General features: G+C 38.8%; 1 protein-coding gene across 1 annotated transcript in view; it reads right to left on the bottom strand.

Moving 5' to 3' along the window:
• Positions 1-18,340, bottom strand: part of FRAS1 (Fraser extracellular matrix complex subunit 1) — a 458,426-nt gene that overhangs the window by 122,185 nt on the left and 317,901 nt on the right. Inside the window, exons 31-33 of the mRNA XM_030819038.1 lie at positions 13,127-13,305; positions 7,931-8,047; positions 1,933-2,047 (exon numbers count right to left, since the gene is read on the bottom strand). Coding sequence (XP_030674898.1) covers positions 1,933-2,047; positions 7,931-8,047; positions 13,127-13,305 — 411 coding nt within the window. The remainder of the gene's footprint in view (positions 1-1,932; positions 2,048-7,930; positions 8,048-13,126; positions 13,306-18,340) is intronic.

The raw sequence follows: 18,340 nt of genomic DNA, 5'->3' as shown, positions 1-18,340 counted from the left end.
CAGCTTGCAGACAGCCTATTGTAGGACCTTGTGATTGTGGGAGTTAATGCTTAATAAACTCCTATATATATATATATAGGATATATATCCTATTAGGGATATATAAGAGGGATAGGATATATATCCTATTAGTTCTGTCCCTCTAGAGAACCTTGACTAATACACATAGTAAGATGCATACTACTGCCCCTACCATAGCCTAGACCAGGTAATTTACCAGAAGTCACAGACATGGTAATGTAATTATGAGATTATCTCAGTTGAGTTTCAATTCAAAGGTCCTTGAGAAACTGGCAAAGATTTGTCTGCTGGTAAGGCTATAAAAAGATTTTTCTCAATCTAACCTTTTTCCTTCAGAAACTCCTTAGACTCTGCAATAATCTTTGGCTACAGTAACATGGGTCTTGATTATTCTAAGAACTGAATTTGCAATTATCACTCTGCTTGTGATAAATGCTGTAGGGGCTGCAGATTTGCCTGTTGTTTCTAAATTTTTCAGGTATAGAACTAATGTTGTGATCATTTCTCATGTCCTATTCACCCCTTAAAAGGAGGACACATGTGAGGCTTGATGTTGAACTAATTCACCTTCTGTGGGGCTGAGAGGGCAAAAACCATTCTCCAGAAGACAGCCCAGGCTGCTGGTTTGAAAGGGCTCCATTTCGACTCTGGCAATGTAGGGAGAACTGTTAGCTATGACTAAGCAGATTACAAAGGAGAGGGATGACTTTTAGACTTTTAATTTCTTTGGACTTTGTCAGAAGGATAATGGAATTTAATTTTCTGACTTTTCTCTCTCTTTGAGAATTTCATAATGTGAGAGGATTACATTTGGGGCAGTGGTTAGTCCCGGGAGAACAGTCCCAGATGTGGGAGCAGAATTATCTTAATAGAAGCTGATCTTTCTGTGAGGAGCAGCCACACCTCTATTGGATCTTGATGTCATTTGGATCTGTGTCCCCACCCAAATCTCATGTTCAATTGTAATCCTCAGTGTTGGAGGCAGGGTCTGGTGGGAGGTGACTGGATCACAGGTGCAGCCTCTAATGGTTTAACACCATCCCCCTGGGTGCTGTCCTGGTGAGAGTGAGTGAGTGAGTGAGTGAGATTTTAAACAAAATCTGGTCGTTCAAAAGTGTGTGACATCTCCCCCACCTGCTTTCCTCCTGCTCTGGCCATGTAAGATGTACCTGCTTCCCCTTCACCTTCCACCATGATTGTAAGTTTCCTGAGGCCTCCCCATCCATGCTTCCTGTACAGTCTGTGAAACTATGAGCCAATTAAACCTCTTTTCTTTATAAATTACCCAGTTTCAGTTATTTCTTTATAGCAATATGAAAATGGACTAACACAGGCATAGGCTTATTAGTTAAGCCCAAAGTCAAGAGATCTAAAGGCTGGTGACTGATGGCAAGGCCCCAAATCTCCTCTGACTATAGTTCCACATTCCCATGTCCCCAGATAGGAGTAGGAGTAATGTATCCAGTCGGGGAAGGAACTGAATATGTGTGGCTCAGCCCCCTTGGGGCTCCCTGGCAGAACTCCTTATCCTGAACCTGTGCTCGTTCTGGTCCATTCTCCTGTCATAACCTTACTAAGGCAGGCTCTGGTCCTACAGAGACAATGGCTATGTGTCCAGTTCTGCCAGTACATGGGAGGGGAGCTCAACCCAGTAGCATGTACATTCTCCATCCAGCATGCTATGTCAGTGCCAAAGGCATCACATTCATCTCCTTCTGACCATAGTCTTTTTCTCTCTCAATTAGTTCTAAACTGGAAGACAGGAGCAAGGAATATGAATAATTATTATTCCTTGAAACCTCAACAAATATCTGTATGCATACAAGCAGACAAAACTCCAGAGATATTAAGACAGGTAAAAAACTAGAAGATAATAATATCACTCAAAAGATCATTTACTGCACATCTTACCTTGATTTGGATGCAGAGGTAGAGTGATATTGTAGACAATCTTTCCACTTGGCCTCTCAGAGTTTATAAAGGAGAGGGAATGAGGCTGAATGACAGTCAGGCCATCTTCTCTAGCCTAAACAAAGTTTAAGAAGGAAGAGGAACACACGGTATGAAAAACAAAAGCCAGAGGCAAAAACAGACCTTATTAAGAAAAAAAAAAAAATTGCTCTGGGCTTTTAAATTAGTCACACTTGGTAAAATTTTCAAGAGTTCAAAAGAAGGATCTGGTTTCTTGCATTGCAGATTTTTCCCAAGCCTCCCCTCCTAGGTTTAGAGAGTCCTTTTCAGGTTTTCTTGTACCCTAGTCTCCTCTCCTCCCACTGCCCGCAGGGTTATGCCAGTGCATGCGGTGGGGATTCTGATATTATTATTTTTTTCCTAGGCGGAACACGTTTGCAAATGAGGCATCCCAGCTGGCTATTCTACTATCTTGCTACTCACAGCTGGCTCATTGTGTCTCTCCTCTAACTTTTTGTTTTCTTTAAGAGACAGGGTCTGGCTCTGTCACAGGCTGGAGTGCAGTGGTCATAGCTCACTGCTGCTCCTCTGACTTAATGAGCTAAGTTGAATCTGGCCAGAAGTTCTAAGGACTCAGCTGAGATATTTAAGTCTCGGCCCCAAGAAGTTCTTCAGAGCATTGCCCCCCAGGTCCCAGGTTTTGCTAATGGAAACTGTGATGCCTTCTGGTAACAAAGGGCTAAAAGGGAACCCACCTCAAACACCAAAAAAGGCTCACCATTTGCATTCAGAGGTTTAAGAGGTATTTGTTTATTAAAGCACATACAATGGCCGATATTTCCCTTTTTCTCCATTCTACTGGTCAAAAGAACTAGATACTGCTTTTTCTCTTCCAGCTTTCAGGACCCAGTGAATGAATGAGGCAATGTCAATCAGAGGGCTGATGTGAATGTAACTTTTACTATCCCTTCCCCTGTGTACATCCATAACCCACTAACAGTGGCAACACTTAAAAAACAAAAAGGAGAGCTTCAGACTCCCATCACTAGGCATGGTGGTGGGTTGGGGACAGCAGCAAAAACAGTGTGGAGAGGAGAAAAGGGAAACCAGCCTGAGCTGGGGCCCCTCGCCTGGGTCAGGCATGCTGTTGTAAAACAGAACAAAAACATCCAGCTCATCATGGGCTCTTCCTAACTGACCCCTGAAGGTGGGTTAGAGTGTGACATGCTCTCCTGCTCTTTGAAACCCTCCTTCTTTCAGATGGAATCTCCTCATTTAGAAAGGGATTAAGCAGGGCTCAGTAATGCTCATAGAGGAGGGTGTGGTGTTCTTCCTTTAACCATGAAAAGATTGTAGGTTGCAGTTGCTTTGTAATTGTCCCCAAGGCATATTTGTCCTGGGGAGAGGCAGAATTTGCAGGTTAGAACAATCCCCCTATAGTAAAGAGTCATATTTCAGGCCCTTGCTCAGGTCTGGAATGTAATGAGCAAGGAAAATTAGAATTGCGAATAGCAGCTGGTCTCTCACCCTAATATAAAACAAGTAAGGACAACAAATTAAAACTATATGCCCTATATAAGGTGTTACTATCCAATACATGTTTGTACACACCTATAAACATGTACACATGTGGGTACAACTAACAGACAAAAAAGTATAGGCTCTGTACATTGTTTGGTACTGTTTGCTACCTTTTAAAATCAAAACTATCGTAATAACTGAACATTCTCAGAGTACCATGCAATGTTCTGAAAATCTAGATGTCCTTAAAATAATAAAGTGATAAAAAGAGGGAATTATTGTGGACATGGGACTGTGGGAAGGGAAATATGTTCCAGCCAAGATAACAGTCTATTATGAAATTTATTGATACTATTTTTCTCCTAATAGAAATAGACGCTACATATAAAAAGGACTGATTCCGTGAAGAAAGCAATATTGAGTTTGAGGTATATCAAAGTATAATCAATTTTAATATTAGCTGTTTAGAATGTTCAATATGTATCAATTAAACATAGTAAGAAATGAGAGATTAAACTTCATAGAAATCATTGCAAAAGACACTTTAAAAATAGTATATCTGTCAACAAAAGAAGATTACAGAATTAATTCTTTTCATAATGGCCATGATACCTCTGAATATATCCAGACTCCAACTGTTTCTCCCACCCCACTGCCACCACTCTGCTGAGGGCCACAGTCTCTCCCCAGGATTACCCCAGTGGCCTCCCAATTGCTCTCTTGCTTCCCCTACACTCCCTTTCAGCAAGCAGTCAGTGTGATCCTTTCACAAGGACATGAGGCCTCTGCTCAACACCATGCAACGTCTTCCCATTTTCATCAGAAGAAAAGCTAAGTTCCTACAATGACCTATGAAATGCTGTGCGACCTGCCCCAGCCCACACACTTACCACATCTGTGAATTCACTCACTCTGCTCCAGCACACCCTTCACCAGCACATCCCAGACTCAACTCGACATGCTTCCCACCAAAAGTCCTTGTACGTTCCTGATCTTGAGGAATGGTACCTGTATATCCTCAGACACTGGGTGTTTCACCCGCCTCTCATATCTAGGAAGCCACTGTGTTTCTAAGTCTCTCTTAATCTATCCCTCTTTTTTTTTAACCATCATAACTATTTTTTCAGTGTACAGCTCTGTAGTGTTGACTATATGCATACAGTTGTGCAATGGATCTCTAGAACTCTCCCAACTTGCAAAGGTGAAACTCTATATCCATTGAACAACTCCCCCTTTCTCCTTCTCTCATCACGTCACACACTCTACCCCTGGTAACTACCATTCTACTTTCTACTTCTTTTGACTACATTCTACTTTATATCTTATATAAGCAGAATCATGCAGTTTTTGTTCCTTTGTGACTGGCTGATTTTACTTATCATAATGTCTTAAACATTCATCTATGTTGTAGCCTGTGACAGGATTTCCTTCTTTTGTAAGGTTGAATAATATTCCTCTGTGTGTGTGTGTGTGTGTGTGTGTGTGTGTGTGTGTGTGTATGTGCGTATCACATTTTCTTTACCCATTTCTCTGCTGATAGACATTTAGATTGCTTCCACATCTCGGCTATTGTGAATAATGCTACAATGAACATGCATGTGCAAATATCTTCAAGATCTCCTGAACTCTTAACCATGGGCTCATGCCACTAATTGTTCTTGCTCTAGATGACTGCAATAGCCTGTTTGTTTTCTGACTGGCCCCCATCTAGGATGTTTTCTACCCTGTAGCCAGAATGGTCTTCCTAAATGTATCATTAAAAATCTGATCATGGCACTTCTTTGCTACAAATCCCTCAACGCCTTATTTGCCCCAACAGCCTTTCAGGACAAAACGGAAATTCTTATCTTATACTTAAGGTCTTCCATGATCTGACTCTCATTTCTTACTGCGTTTTCACTTAACGGATTTTATGCTCCAGCCAACTGAACAACCTGTAATGCTTCAAATATGTCATGTTCTCCCGTGTCTCCACCTTTTTTCACCTGTTGCTCCTCAAGACTGGGATACATTCCCCCCAATGTAGTCTGAATCAATGGTTCTTCAAGTGTGATGATCTGGGAAGCAGCAAACAGCATTACCTGGAAACTCTTTAGAAATGCAAATTCTTGACCCTACACCAGATCCACTGAATTAGAAAACACTGTGGTAGGTTTCAGCAATCTGTGTTTTATTTTTTTAATTTTTAATTTTTTAAATTTTTTATTTCCATAGATTTTTGGGGGGAACAGATGGTATTTGGTTCCTTAGTTGTGATGTGTGAGATTTTGGTGCACTCATCACCGAAGCAGTATGCACTGAACCCAATTTGTAGTCTTTTATCCCTCACCTATTATGCTAAATGAAGTAATTCAGGAATGGAAAACCAAACATTGTATGTTCTCACTCATAAGTGGGAGCTAAGCTATGAGGATGCAAAGGCATAAGAATGATACAATGGACTTTGGTGACTCAGAGGAGGAAGGAGTAAGAAGTGGGTGAGCGCAATCTGTGTTTTCATCAACTCTATAGTGATTCTAATATAGGATTAAGTTTGAGAACCCTGGTCTCTAGATAATTTACACTCACCCAGCTCTGTTCGCCCCCAGAGGAAGCTTCTGTGACCCTCTCTCATGCTCTGCTGGATTTGGTGCCCTCCCATTTGCTCCCATATCATTGCTCTGCCATGGCATTGATCATTGTATTATCCCTGCTTATTTATTTGCTTGTCTCCTCTTTTAGACTCAAAGTTCCTTGAGAATAAAGACTGTGTTTTATGGTCATTGACTCTCCAATGTCTTCCACAGCACTTAACATACATTAGGAGCTCAAAAGTGTTTATGAATGAGAGACTGAATGAATGGAGAAGTAGATTCCTACCTTTAATCACATATACAAGTATGCTAAATATGCCATACAGTTATTTACCATATGCATTCACAATATATTTACCAAATATCTGCAAAACTTGTGTTATTAGATGAGACTAAATGACTAAATTGAGAATGCATTTTGATTACAGATCACAAATATGTCCTATCGTAATGGCCCTAATTAGTGTCAAAAAATATATAAACTGCATATTTTAAGTAACGTACGAGTAGACTAATCACATTTTACAGTAAACTAACCTAAGTTTTAACTGGACAGACCTAATTTGCAAGTATGCAACCCAAGCACCTAAAGGCTAAGTGACTTGAAAAGGCTCTTCAGAGGTCCACAGTAACAGCACAGGAAACAGCACTGTCTTCCGGGCTCCTGGCCTATTATTTCCTCCAAACTCAAAATAACACTGCATTAGCATTTGGCAAGACCTGTGTGTGCACATTTTTCTTAACAGTTTAGAGAAAATTCTGATCCAAGTTCCTCCAGTCAGAATGATGAATTATACACTTTATAGTGCTGCTGAATTATGATTTCTTTAAATTACGGTTTACGGTGGAAATGCCGATACCAGCTATTCATTAAAAACTTTCTATTTTTCCCTTTATGTCTCTGTCATGTCCCAGACCCATAATTTCTAAAACTACAGCTATTCTCTTTGTTGTGGCTCAAGGCTGATACAGTACTTTGGAGTGTAATTGTGTGGGTGCTAACTAAAATGTGGACCCATGATGATTAATTTACAAGGTCTTATATGCTTGCGGCTCTGTCTGGAAGAGGGGTTTTGGCATTACAGCACTCACCCTCTCCCCTCCCCAGACAGAGGGTCATGGAGGAGTTGCTAATTGTCTCAACTAAGCTTCATGTACCAATTTAGTTGACACCTTGCTTCACATTTTCCCATGGCCCACACTCCTTCCCACCAGCATACGAGGCTTTCTGTGATAGCTTGATGACCTCCTTATCCTCATCACACCTCCTTACTGCCTTCCTAATTTCTCCAGTCTTGTTGAACTGTTTGCATTTTAGCAACAGTTCTATTCTCTCTCACCTGTGGGTCTTTCCATGTGCTCTTTTCGCTTGTGGCAGTGCCCTTTGTCATCACCTCTCCATTCCTCCCAATGTGTCCCCAGATTTTCACTTGGATAATTGCTATTTATCTTTCTGGATTCAGCATTGACAGAACCTTCTCTAGGAAACTTTTACTGTGGAAAGTTTCTCATAGGACTTCTAGAAGAGGGAATAATAGTTTCTCTGCTAGGTGGTGCTATAACTGGGGGACCAATGATACCCAAATATTGATTTCACGGACATAAGCCTGAAATTTCCTCCAAATTTTCAAGGAGGACCCCTGGAACATCTGGAATACTGTAGAAAGGACATCAGCGATGGATGGGAGGTCAATACGGATTCCGCATAACCTTCGTTTCACTCTGGGAATTTTAAGTTCCTTTTTCAAGTCAATGAGAAATGTGATCACTAGGCTTTTTGGCCCCCGAGTCTGTGATCTGGGCCAGGCACTTACTGTATACAAAACCAGGACACTCTATCAAATCCCATCAGCGTGCTGTGTGCCTCCTCTAAGTGGAAACCACAAGCTTCCCACCCAACTCACAGTCATATGGAGAGATGCTTCCAGAGACACTTTAGGTGCTTCAGGTGTCTGTGGTAAGATCGCGATGTTGAACATGCGGCTCTCCAGGCGGGTCTGGGCATCGGAGGCACTGGACACCTGAAAAGAAGGTCATCCCAGTGAGCCTCTCATCTTCTATTGGGCAGAGCATGTTAGTACGTGGGTTTTTCCCTCTTTTAAGCCAGCTGTCTTTGAATTCTATATGCTCCTGCGTTACAACTCTCATTCTGCCCTTCATATTTTAATATTGATCTTTTACTGATTCCTATTTTAATATTAATCTTTTACTGATTTCATTTTAAGCAAAGCTGAAAATGCAGGAAAGTATAAATAAGCAATAAAAAATCATCTAGCATTTCACTACCTAGAAATAGTGAATTTTCATATGTTGATATTTAACTTATTTTATATGCACACATATCAATTGCATATTATAATTTTTTACTTACAATACTATGATAGTTTACTATATCATTAAACATGCTAGAAAACATAATTTTTGAGAACTATATAATGTCTTATTATGAGTATGTAATATGATTTGTATTCCATTTCTTTCATTTTTAACCAGCACAGGTAAGTGATAGGTAAGTAATAAATCTCAGCCTCATCATTGCAGGGCAAGATTAGTAACATTCACAATTAGCGTAACGGTCACAAAATCAACATTTTCCTGCTGCAAAAACCTGAAGAATGTTGCTTTTTCTATGCAGCTTCTCCCTTCTCATCAGTTACTGGACCGCCCTCTTAAACCTTCTTTCTCTCCATTGTTTGCTAAGCCATGTGTGACATGTGGAGTTGCATTAATTCTATATGGCAGGGGGCTGAGTTCTATCAATTCTGAGAAAAGGAGGCAGGGATAGCAGCCCTTTCTCTATGTCTTTAAAAGTTACTCCAACAGAAAGCCTGTCTTCTCTTTATCTTGATCACATCAGATGCCTGGGATCGAGTCTCAAAATCCATGTTTTTAAGGAGATATAGCATCATTGTAAATTATCTTACCAACAATAACTATAATTCACTCATCATCTATTACGGGCTCAGCACTGCATTAGCTACTTTTCAAGGGATCTCTTACTTAGTATCCACAGAGTAGATATTATTATCCCCTTTTTTACAGGTGAGGAAACTGAAGGTCAGAAAATTTAAGCAATGTGTCAAAGTCACAAAGCCAACAAGTGGCAGTATTTAACCAGATCAGTCAGGTTTATGATCATTCTGCTGACCAAGATGACTCACTTTGGTAGCTTTAGGAAATTAGAAAAGGGGTGGCGGAGGGGTGGGGCGGCAGAATATATTCTATCTTTTGAAGAAAAAGAACCAAACATTGTATAGGTAGTGAAATGTGGTCATATTACTGAGCAAGTGAATCAATCTAGTAAAGACACTGATAGGAAATGTGTTGGTCTTTTTCGAACCACATTTCCCAAGGCTGTGTCAAAGTGACCTGAATATACCCAAACCAGGGCTCCTTCCCACACCAAAAAAATGACTCTGAATGTGCATGCTTTCTTTGCACTATGCCATGCTCTATTTTCTAATCCCACTAGCATTACATACGTCCCAAATCTTAGATGCAAAGTAACAGATGGGATCCATCGATGGCTCATGACAGCACATCAACATTAAAATGGCATTAAATCCATGCAACTCAGCTGAACGTGGTGGCTCACGCCTGTAATCCCAGCACTTTGGGAGGCCGAAGCGGGTGGATCACTTGATGTCAGGAGTTCAAGACCAGCCTGGCCAACATGGTGAAACCCCGTCTCTACTAAAAATACAAAAATTTAGCTGGGCCTGGTGGCACCTGTAATCCCAGCTACTCAGGAGGCTGAGGTAGGAGAATTGCTTGAACCTGGGAGGTGGAGGTTGCGGTGAGCCAAGATTGCACCACTGCACTCCAGCCTGGGAAACTGAGTGAAACTCTGTCTCAGAAAAAAAAAAAAAAAAAATCCATGCAACTCATTATACTGCATTTTCTGCTTTAAAGAAAAAAAAAAGGAAAAAATAAAAGAATTATTAGAACAGGATTTGTTTAAAGTTTGAAATCCTTTAGGGACACTAAAATGATGAATGGGAAAATTTGCTAACCACTTATGTTAGCACCTAGCTCTAGTGTCTATCTCATTTCAAATCAAAATATGAGGTATGCCTATAAAACAATGAGACTTTAGAATAAACATGCCAAAACTTTACATCAGGAGAACATAATCCCAGAGAGTTGTTTCATATTTGCAACAAAGATGCTGTCAGTGTTCAAAATGCATATTTTGGAATGCCTTCAGACAAAGTTTACAAATCATATAGGAACTCTGAGCCCATTATTCCATAATTACTCCCCACTTTAACCCAAAATAATCACCACTCTTTTTCTCACCAGACCTTAGTCTTTTGACTATTTAGCTATATTTTTTAATCCACTTCCAAAAGATGATACACTGCCACTATGGAGGATATTCTAAAGAATATCTCACACATTTTGAAGGCAATTTCACACAGGAGTTCTAAACACATTTTAAGCAAAATGTGTGAAGACTCTGTAAAGGGAACCACTTTGTAAGTAATAATGTTCATTCAATGGATGTCTTCATCCAGTGAGTTTTTTTTTTTAATCATTATTTTTTGTTATTTTATTTTTTATTTATTTATTTTTTATTTTTTTCCATATATGGCCAATTTATTTTCAATGAAAGTGCCAAATAACTCCAGTGGACAGGGTAGTCTTTTTAATAATAATAATAATAAAGTATTTTTTATTATTTTTAAAACTTTATTTGCTTTATTTACTCAGTAACCAAATTACAAAAGCAATCAAATATTATTTCGAGCAGCTACTTAGATTCCCCTTCCAGAGAAGTGCTCCATATTGATTAACATTCTCCTTCCTCACCCTACGAAGGCAGAGGCAGATCTGAGGATTCTAGTTTGCAGAGGTGACTTCTTTTGATTGAGGTCTTTGCCTTCATTCTGACTCATTCTTTGATGACTGCTGCAATCCCCAGGTGCTAAAAATGAAAAGTTAACTTGGGCAAAGGGCACCCAATGTTTGCTCACTCATTGGACATTCAATGTGCTCAGGATAATCTCATTTTAATGGTCCAAATTTATCTCAACCTGCTCTCTGGAAAAGCACATCTTTTACACAATATAAATTAGTCAGGCGATGAAGATGTACACGCCAGACATCAGAAGCAGAATGGATGATCATTTTAACAAGGTGAGCTGGGTGAGTTCAGCCCCAGCTGGATTCCTAGACAAAGGAAAAGACTCAGACTTTCAGAGGCCCTGACACCGCTTTGGCTGATCCCCATAAACATAGATATTTTCTCTGACACTTTACCAAATTCTTCTTGGTATCCATGCTTAAACACCCTTTCTTATTCATAAGTCCTTATTCCTTTGTATTTCTGTATGATTCTTTATTTCCAAATCGTGCTCGCCAGAGGGCTGCCTAATTTTATTGATCTTCAAAGAATCAGGTTTTGTATTTGTTTATAATTTCTAGCATTTTATAATTAACCAATTCCTCTGCTTATCTCTACTAATTCCTTCCTTTTGCTTTCCTTAGGTTTCCCTTGCGGTTCTCTGGCTTCTTGAGTTAAATATTTTGTCCACGTATTTTAATGCTTTCTTGCTCAATAATAAGAGCTTAAGGCCATCAATTTTCTTCTGAGTACAATTTTGTCCATATGATTTAAGTTTTGATAGGTTATTTCCTCCTCATCAATATTTCTTAAGTGTTTGCTGTTTTGATTTTCTTTAAGGAATTTCCCTAGTAATTATTTAAGAGACCATTTCAAATATTCCAAGTGGCCTGAATTTTTGTTTATCCTTTTATTATTAATTTATAATTATATTTATAATAGCCAGAGAACATACGCAGTATAATTTTTCTTTTCTTTTCTTTTTTTCTTTTTTTTTTTTGAGAGAGGGTCTCGCTCTGTCATCCAGGCTAGAGTGCAGTGGTGTGATCACGGCCCAGTGCAGCCTCCACCTCCCAGGCTCAAGTGATCCTCCCGCCTAGCTGCCACCATGCCCAGCTAATTTTTGTAATTTTTGTCAAGACAGGGTTTCACCACGTTGCCCAAGCTGGTCTCAAACTCCTGGACTGACGCAATCTGCCTGCCTTGGCCTCCCGAGGTGTTGAGATCACAAGCGTGAGCCACCATGCCCAGCCTACGCAGTATAATTCTTGTTCTTTAATCTACTGAAGGTCTCCTTATTGTCTGGTATTTGACAGATTTTTACAAATGGTAATAACAAACCCTTATATAATGCTAACTATCTGATATGCAGTATTCGAAGTACTCTATCTGCATTAACTCATTAAATCGTCACAATAATCCTATTTGACAGACAAGGAAAATGAAGCACAGAAGTTTTTCTCAAGTCATTTGCCCAAAGTTGTGTAGCTAGTAAGTGGCAGAACTGACACCTAAACATGTTGAGTTTGGCTATAGGCCCATGATCTTATCACAAGATAGTAAGTGTTCCAAGAACATTGAAAACTGGAAGGTAAGATTTTTTTTTTCTCCATATAGTATTTTTATACTTTAAAGACTTTTTTTCTGAACACTTTGGCCATTATCTAACCTAAATATCTTGGTTGTGGATAACTCTGCTTGTAAAGATACACATATATCTGAACTGACAAATTAAAAAAACTCCTAATGCTATGAATTATATTTTGTAGGGAATTCCACTGATATGGTTTTGCTGTGTCCCCATCCAATTCTTATCTTTAATCATAGCTCCCATAATTCCCACGTGTTGTAGGAGGGACCTGGTGGGAGATAACAATCATGGGGGCAGTTTCCCCCATACTGTTCTCATGGTAGTGAGTAAGTCTCACAAGATCTTATGGTTTTATAAGGAGTTTCCCTTTTCACTTGGCTCTCATTCTCTCTTGCCTCCCGCCACGTAAGACGTGCCTTTCACTTTCCACCGTGATTGTGAGGCCTCTCCAGCCACATGGAACTGTGAGTCCATTAAACCTCTTTTTCTTTGTAAATTACCCAGTCTCGGGTATGTCTTTATCAGCAGCATGAAAATGGACTAACACATCCCCCAAATGTGATTTCCTGTCAACTGCAGAAAATTACTCAAGTTGATTATAAATAAGAGTGATTGGATTATTGGATTCATCAGACTTCAGAAAAGTCAGGAAGCAGAGGGTACCTCGAAGCGGAAGGAGTCACTCTGGGCTGGGGCTCCTGAGTGCCTGTACCATACGATGCCTTCATTGATATCCTGCTGGGTGAAGGTGCTGGTAGGGGTAGCCGTCCTCCCATCAGGCAGGTGCTGCCCTTCATCTGCAGGGCTGTCTGCAGGCATATTCACTAGAAGGACCACCTCCCCTAGGAAGGCACAGGCCACACAGTTATTGAGGGTCCCCAGGAAAAGTCAAAGCCCTTACCCCCTTTCCTACTACTCATTTTTTTTTTAACTAGAAAGAAATGATGTACTTCTTTATTTTTGTCTAAGGTGAAGGAGAGGATGTTAACACATAATTCAATGGACAGTACTGAATCCACCTTTAGAAACAGAATTCTCAGGCTTTCTGCTAAAAGAACTAAAAGTCATTCAAGGACAATTCATGTATGAAGTTACTGACTTATTATCTATTAAAAATTACATAAGGAGAGCCAGATAGTAGCAAATACTATAGGCAAATACTCAAATACTGGGCATTGAATGGATTCATTTCTATGCACAACTTTCTATGTAACAGAAAATGTTTTCCAGCCAGGAAGTTTTTGCTGAAAACACAATGGGAAATTAGAAACAATTCAGTGGAAAATTTTCATGAGAGAATTCTGTTCAATGATAGTAATACAGGTTCAATTTCTCTTCTCTGAAATTCTTAGGACCAGAAGTGTTTCAGATTTCTGATTTTTGAATATTTGCATATACACAATGAGGCATATTGGATTCAGAACCCAAGTCTAAACATGAAACTCATTTATGTTTTATATACACCTTACACACATAGCCTGAAGGTAATTTTATATAATGTTTAAAAATAAATTTTGTGCATGAAACAAGTTTTGGCTGTAACCTTTCACATGAGGTCAGGGGTAGAATTTTCCACTTGTGGCATCATGTCAGTGCTTTCAAAGTTATGGATTTTGGAGCATTTCAGATTTCAGATTTTTGGATTAGGGATGCTCAACTTGTAATAGCTAACAGTGGAAGACATGGCAGGCACCCCACTATATCCTATGTGGTGAGTCAAACCCAGCTCCATTGCTTCCAGCTGAGTGAGCTTCCTTAAGCTCCATAAGCCTTTGTTCCTCATTCGTAAAAAGAAAATAATAGTATATGCTTTACAGGTGCTTAAAAATAATGTTGGTCATCTTTCTTGACATAGTTTGGCTGTGTCCCTACCCAAATCTTAACTTGAATTGTATCTCCCAGAATTCCCACATATTGTAGGAGGGACCCAGGGGGAGGTAATTGAATCACGGGGGCCAGTCTTTCCCATGCTATTCTCCTGATAATAAATAAGTCTCAAGAGATCTGATGGGTTTATCAGGGGTTTCCGCTTTTGCCTTTTCCTCATTTTCTCTTGCTGCCACCATGTAAGAAGTGCCTTTCTCCTCCTGCCATGATTCTGAGGCCTCCCCAGCCATGTGGAACTGTGAGTCCAATTAAACCTCTTTCTCTTCCCAGTCTTAGGTATGTCTTTATCAGCAGTGTGAAAATGGACTAATACACTTCTCATTAATTCTATTTAATTATTCTGAATGATGCCATTATTGTCTTCATTTTACAGATGAAGGTCTTTAGGTTCAGAGTTTAATAACGTTGGAAGTTACACAAATGTTAAGTTGATGAGCTGGGATTTGAATCTGATCATGAAGCTGGTCATGAAGCTCTGTTACCAATCATCATTATTTTGTGAACATGTACCAGTATTTACACTGCTAAATAACTTATCATGTTTTCTCCTCCTTCATTCTTTAAACCTTACTGGAACTGAGGCAAGGAAATCTAAATCTAAAATCCACCATCACCAGCAATCTGTTTGTACTGCTTGTTCTTCACCTAAAGCACCTTCACCTTCACCTATTATCTTCTTAAAGTGAGACTGAAAATCAGAGGTGTTATAGAAACAATTAAAATTTCACAGGAGACTATGCCTTCAATTGAAGACCAAACAGAAGAATGGATGAACTGCTGCAAGAAGAAGCTATATGCTCATGAAAATGCATCTAACAATAAATCTGAAAGAAGCCACCCTAGCACTCTGATAGTGGGAGGGAGAGGGTGAGGAAGAGGGAGACAGAAAGAGAGACAGACAGATAGAGTGTCAATTTTTAAAATATTCTACAGGAGAATACTCGAATCTTAATACACTAGACAATAGACATATTGGGCAATTGATGGCACATTTGATTACCCTAGAGAAATTTGTTTTCTTACTCAATGCAGACACTCATTCTAATATTTATATGCACTAAATTCAAGTTTAGAACGAGCATAATATTCTGGACGGTAATGAAATACCAAAATAAGAGAGAAACATGACTACACTACTCTTTATATAATCATATGTAGAATCAACTCACTGTAGTTTTCTTTCTTATATAACTTATTTGTACTCAAGTAGAAAAAATTTCATTACCTTTCTCTCCCTGGTTCAACTTCCATTCCTAAGATGCTGTCAATAAACATAGATTTCTAGGATGTGGACTGTTTACGAATGTGAGTACAGTTGCAAAATATTGTGAAAGAAAATTTCCACAATGAAAATGTGGAGAGTAGGAAACATTCAAATGCTGATTTCCTAGTTATTCTGCTTTTATGATAAAAAAGCAAAGCAGAATTTTCCTAATAAGCCCTAATGAAACAAACCTAAATTTTTATGTAAAAAATCACTTTCATGTCATACGGATTAACAGGAATCATAAGATATTTGCTAATCCCATTAATTTTAACTCAATAAATAGTCATTGAGTACCCATTAGGTACTAATGACTGTGGTAGGCCCTTCAGGAATGGAGGGATTCAAAGCTAGGCAACATGCAGCTCCTACCCCAAAGATTAGCCCCATAAGCAACTGGGAGTCACTGTGGGTTTTCCAGTAGGTGAATGACATGAATTGATTTAGAACACACAACATGTGGTCAGAATATAGAAAGCCTATAAGAGTTGAAAGTCTTGTTAAAGGGGCTGGACTTCATTCTATAACAGTGGTAACAACGGTAGCTAACATTTATATAGATGGTTTGACCAATTATAAGACTACTGACAAATCCAGAGGAGAGATGGGAACCTGAACTAAGACAACAGAGGTGGGACTGTAAAGAAACACAGATGCAAGAGTAACTGAGGAAGTGGGAGCAGTGGAACTTGACAAATGTTCCTGTGAAGGATGACAGAGGAAGGCATCAATGAGAATCACCTATTGGGATGGATGACTGGATGCCACTACTAGCCATCAATCATACAGAGGGAGGAGGGGGTTGGAGGGAAGATGAAGGGTTCAGTACCGGACATGCTGAATACAGGTGACTTTGTGACAAGTCCATGAGTGGACAAGGAGAAATATCAACCTATTGTGGGATTCTCTGCAGAGGGGTGAGAGCTAACCTTTTTTTTTTTTTTGTAGTACCTCACCTATGCTTTAATCATAATATGACTACAAAAAGATAATATTTTAAACATGAAAACCCAAGTTTTAAAAAAAGAAAATGGTCTCTGTTGGGGATTTCCTTTATGCTGAAGTCTATATTTTAACCAATAATTTTGAAGGGAAGATTTAGTAGGTATTAAGAATTGGAATATCATTTGAATTCCATGAATTATTTTGAGATTGAGATCATCCATATTAACATATCTTACATTATGATAAATAATTTGGAATTGCCAATGCATTAGGTTAAATCAGATTCTCCTTCAAATGATTCTCAAGTTACTTCATTAAAACCATCTCATCATATCTACTTTCAAATCTAAGTAAGTAGCTATGGATACAAGTATTAATCAAGTTGTCTAAATTTATACAGATACTCCTTGAGTTCCAGTGGTTGGACTTATAATTTTTTGAAGTTACAGTGGTGCAAAACCATTGTTTTTCACTTTCAGTACAGTAGTTAATAAGTTACATGAGATATTTAACAATTATAAAACATGCTTTATGTTAGATGATTTACCTAACTCTAGGCTAATGTAAATATTCTGGGCACATTTAAGGTAGGCTAGGCTAAGCTATGATGTTCGGTAGTTTAGGTGTATTAAATGTATTTTCAATTAACGATATTTTCAACTTATGATGAGTTTAACAGGGTGTAAGTTGAGGAACATTTGTATCTGAAAACGGTGGCGAGTCTGCAAGTGGTTAAACTCAGGTCCTTCATGCACATACTATACAAGCAATTTACATTTGGTTCTGTTTCAAGGCATCAGCTCTTCACAAAAAGCCCAAAGTCCATTCTGAACTTTCTTAAGTGATAAGGGAGTACAAGGTAAAGTCTTCACAAATTTACGTAATTGGGACTGATAGATGCAAGCAGATTTGTATTAAGTGGACTTCTAGTTCCCACCACCAATTTCACTCTTGAATGGTTTCTAGGTAACATGATTAGATTATTACTAATGGGGGCTCTGGATACACGGAAAGATCATGTTCATAGGAAGAAGTTAATTAAAAGAGTTACAGCAGGAAAGCATCACAATAAAGCCTATGTGATATTTATCAAACTGAAATGGCAAACTTTTATCTGCTTAAAAAACATTTAATTCAGCATTGTTTTGTTTAAGACTTAATGGAATATTGGGTTGTTTCTAGGAAATTTGGGGGCTTAATTTTTTGTCTTTTACTGATGAAGATAAAGGTAGAGAATTTAATACATCAAAAGAGTCATAGATTTTTAGAGATGAAAAGGACTTTAAAAATATCTAGCTTAAAATCAGTAGTTGAAAGTACGATGAGAACAGGAAACTTACTAATTACAAATGGAAAAATAGTAACTTTAGAGTGGAAAAATCTGGTAGATGCCTCTTTAACCAAGTGATCAAAGTTAACATCACCTGTCATAAGATGTAGTGAGATTATGTACCTCCTGATGATGCACTGAGAAAGGGGGAAAAGCACAACCTTAACCCAATCATGAGAAATCATCCTCAGACTAACACAAATTGAGTGATAGTCTACAAATATCTGACCAGCACTCTTCAAAGGAGTCAGTGCCATAAAAGACAAGGACGGAGGAAGCGTGTGTCACAGATTGGAGGAGACCAAGGAGACATGGCAAATAGGTGTAATTTGAGATGCTGGATTGGGTCATAGAAAGGGCATTGATGGGAAAACTGGCAAAATTTGAATAAGGCCTACGAATTGATTAATAGTATCATATCAGTGTTAATTTCCTAGTTTCAATAATTGTT

The sequence above is a fragment of the Nomascus leucogenys genome, chromosome 9 (assembly GCF_006542625.1).
Source record: "Nomascus leucogenys isolate Asia chromosome 9, Asia_NLE_v1, whole genome shotgun sequence".
NCBI classification, from domain to species: domain Eukaryota; kingdom Metazoa; phylum Chordata; class Mammalia; order Primates; family Hylobatidae; genus Nomascus; species Nomascus leucogenys.
The sequence above is the reverse complement of the archived record's forward strand: the minus strand, read 5'-3'. Positions and strand labels throughout refer to the sequence as shown.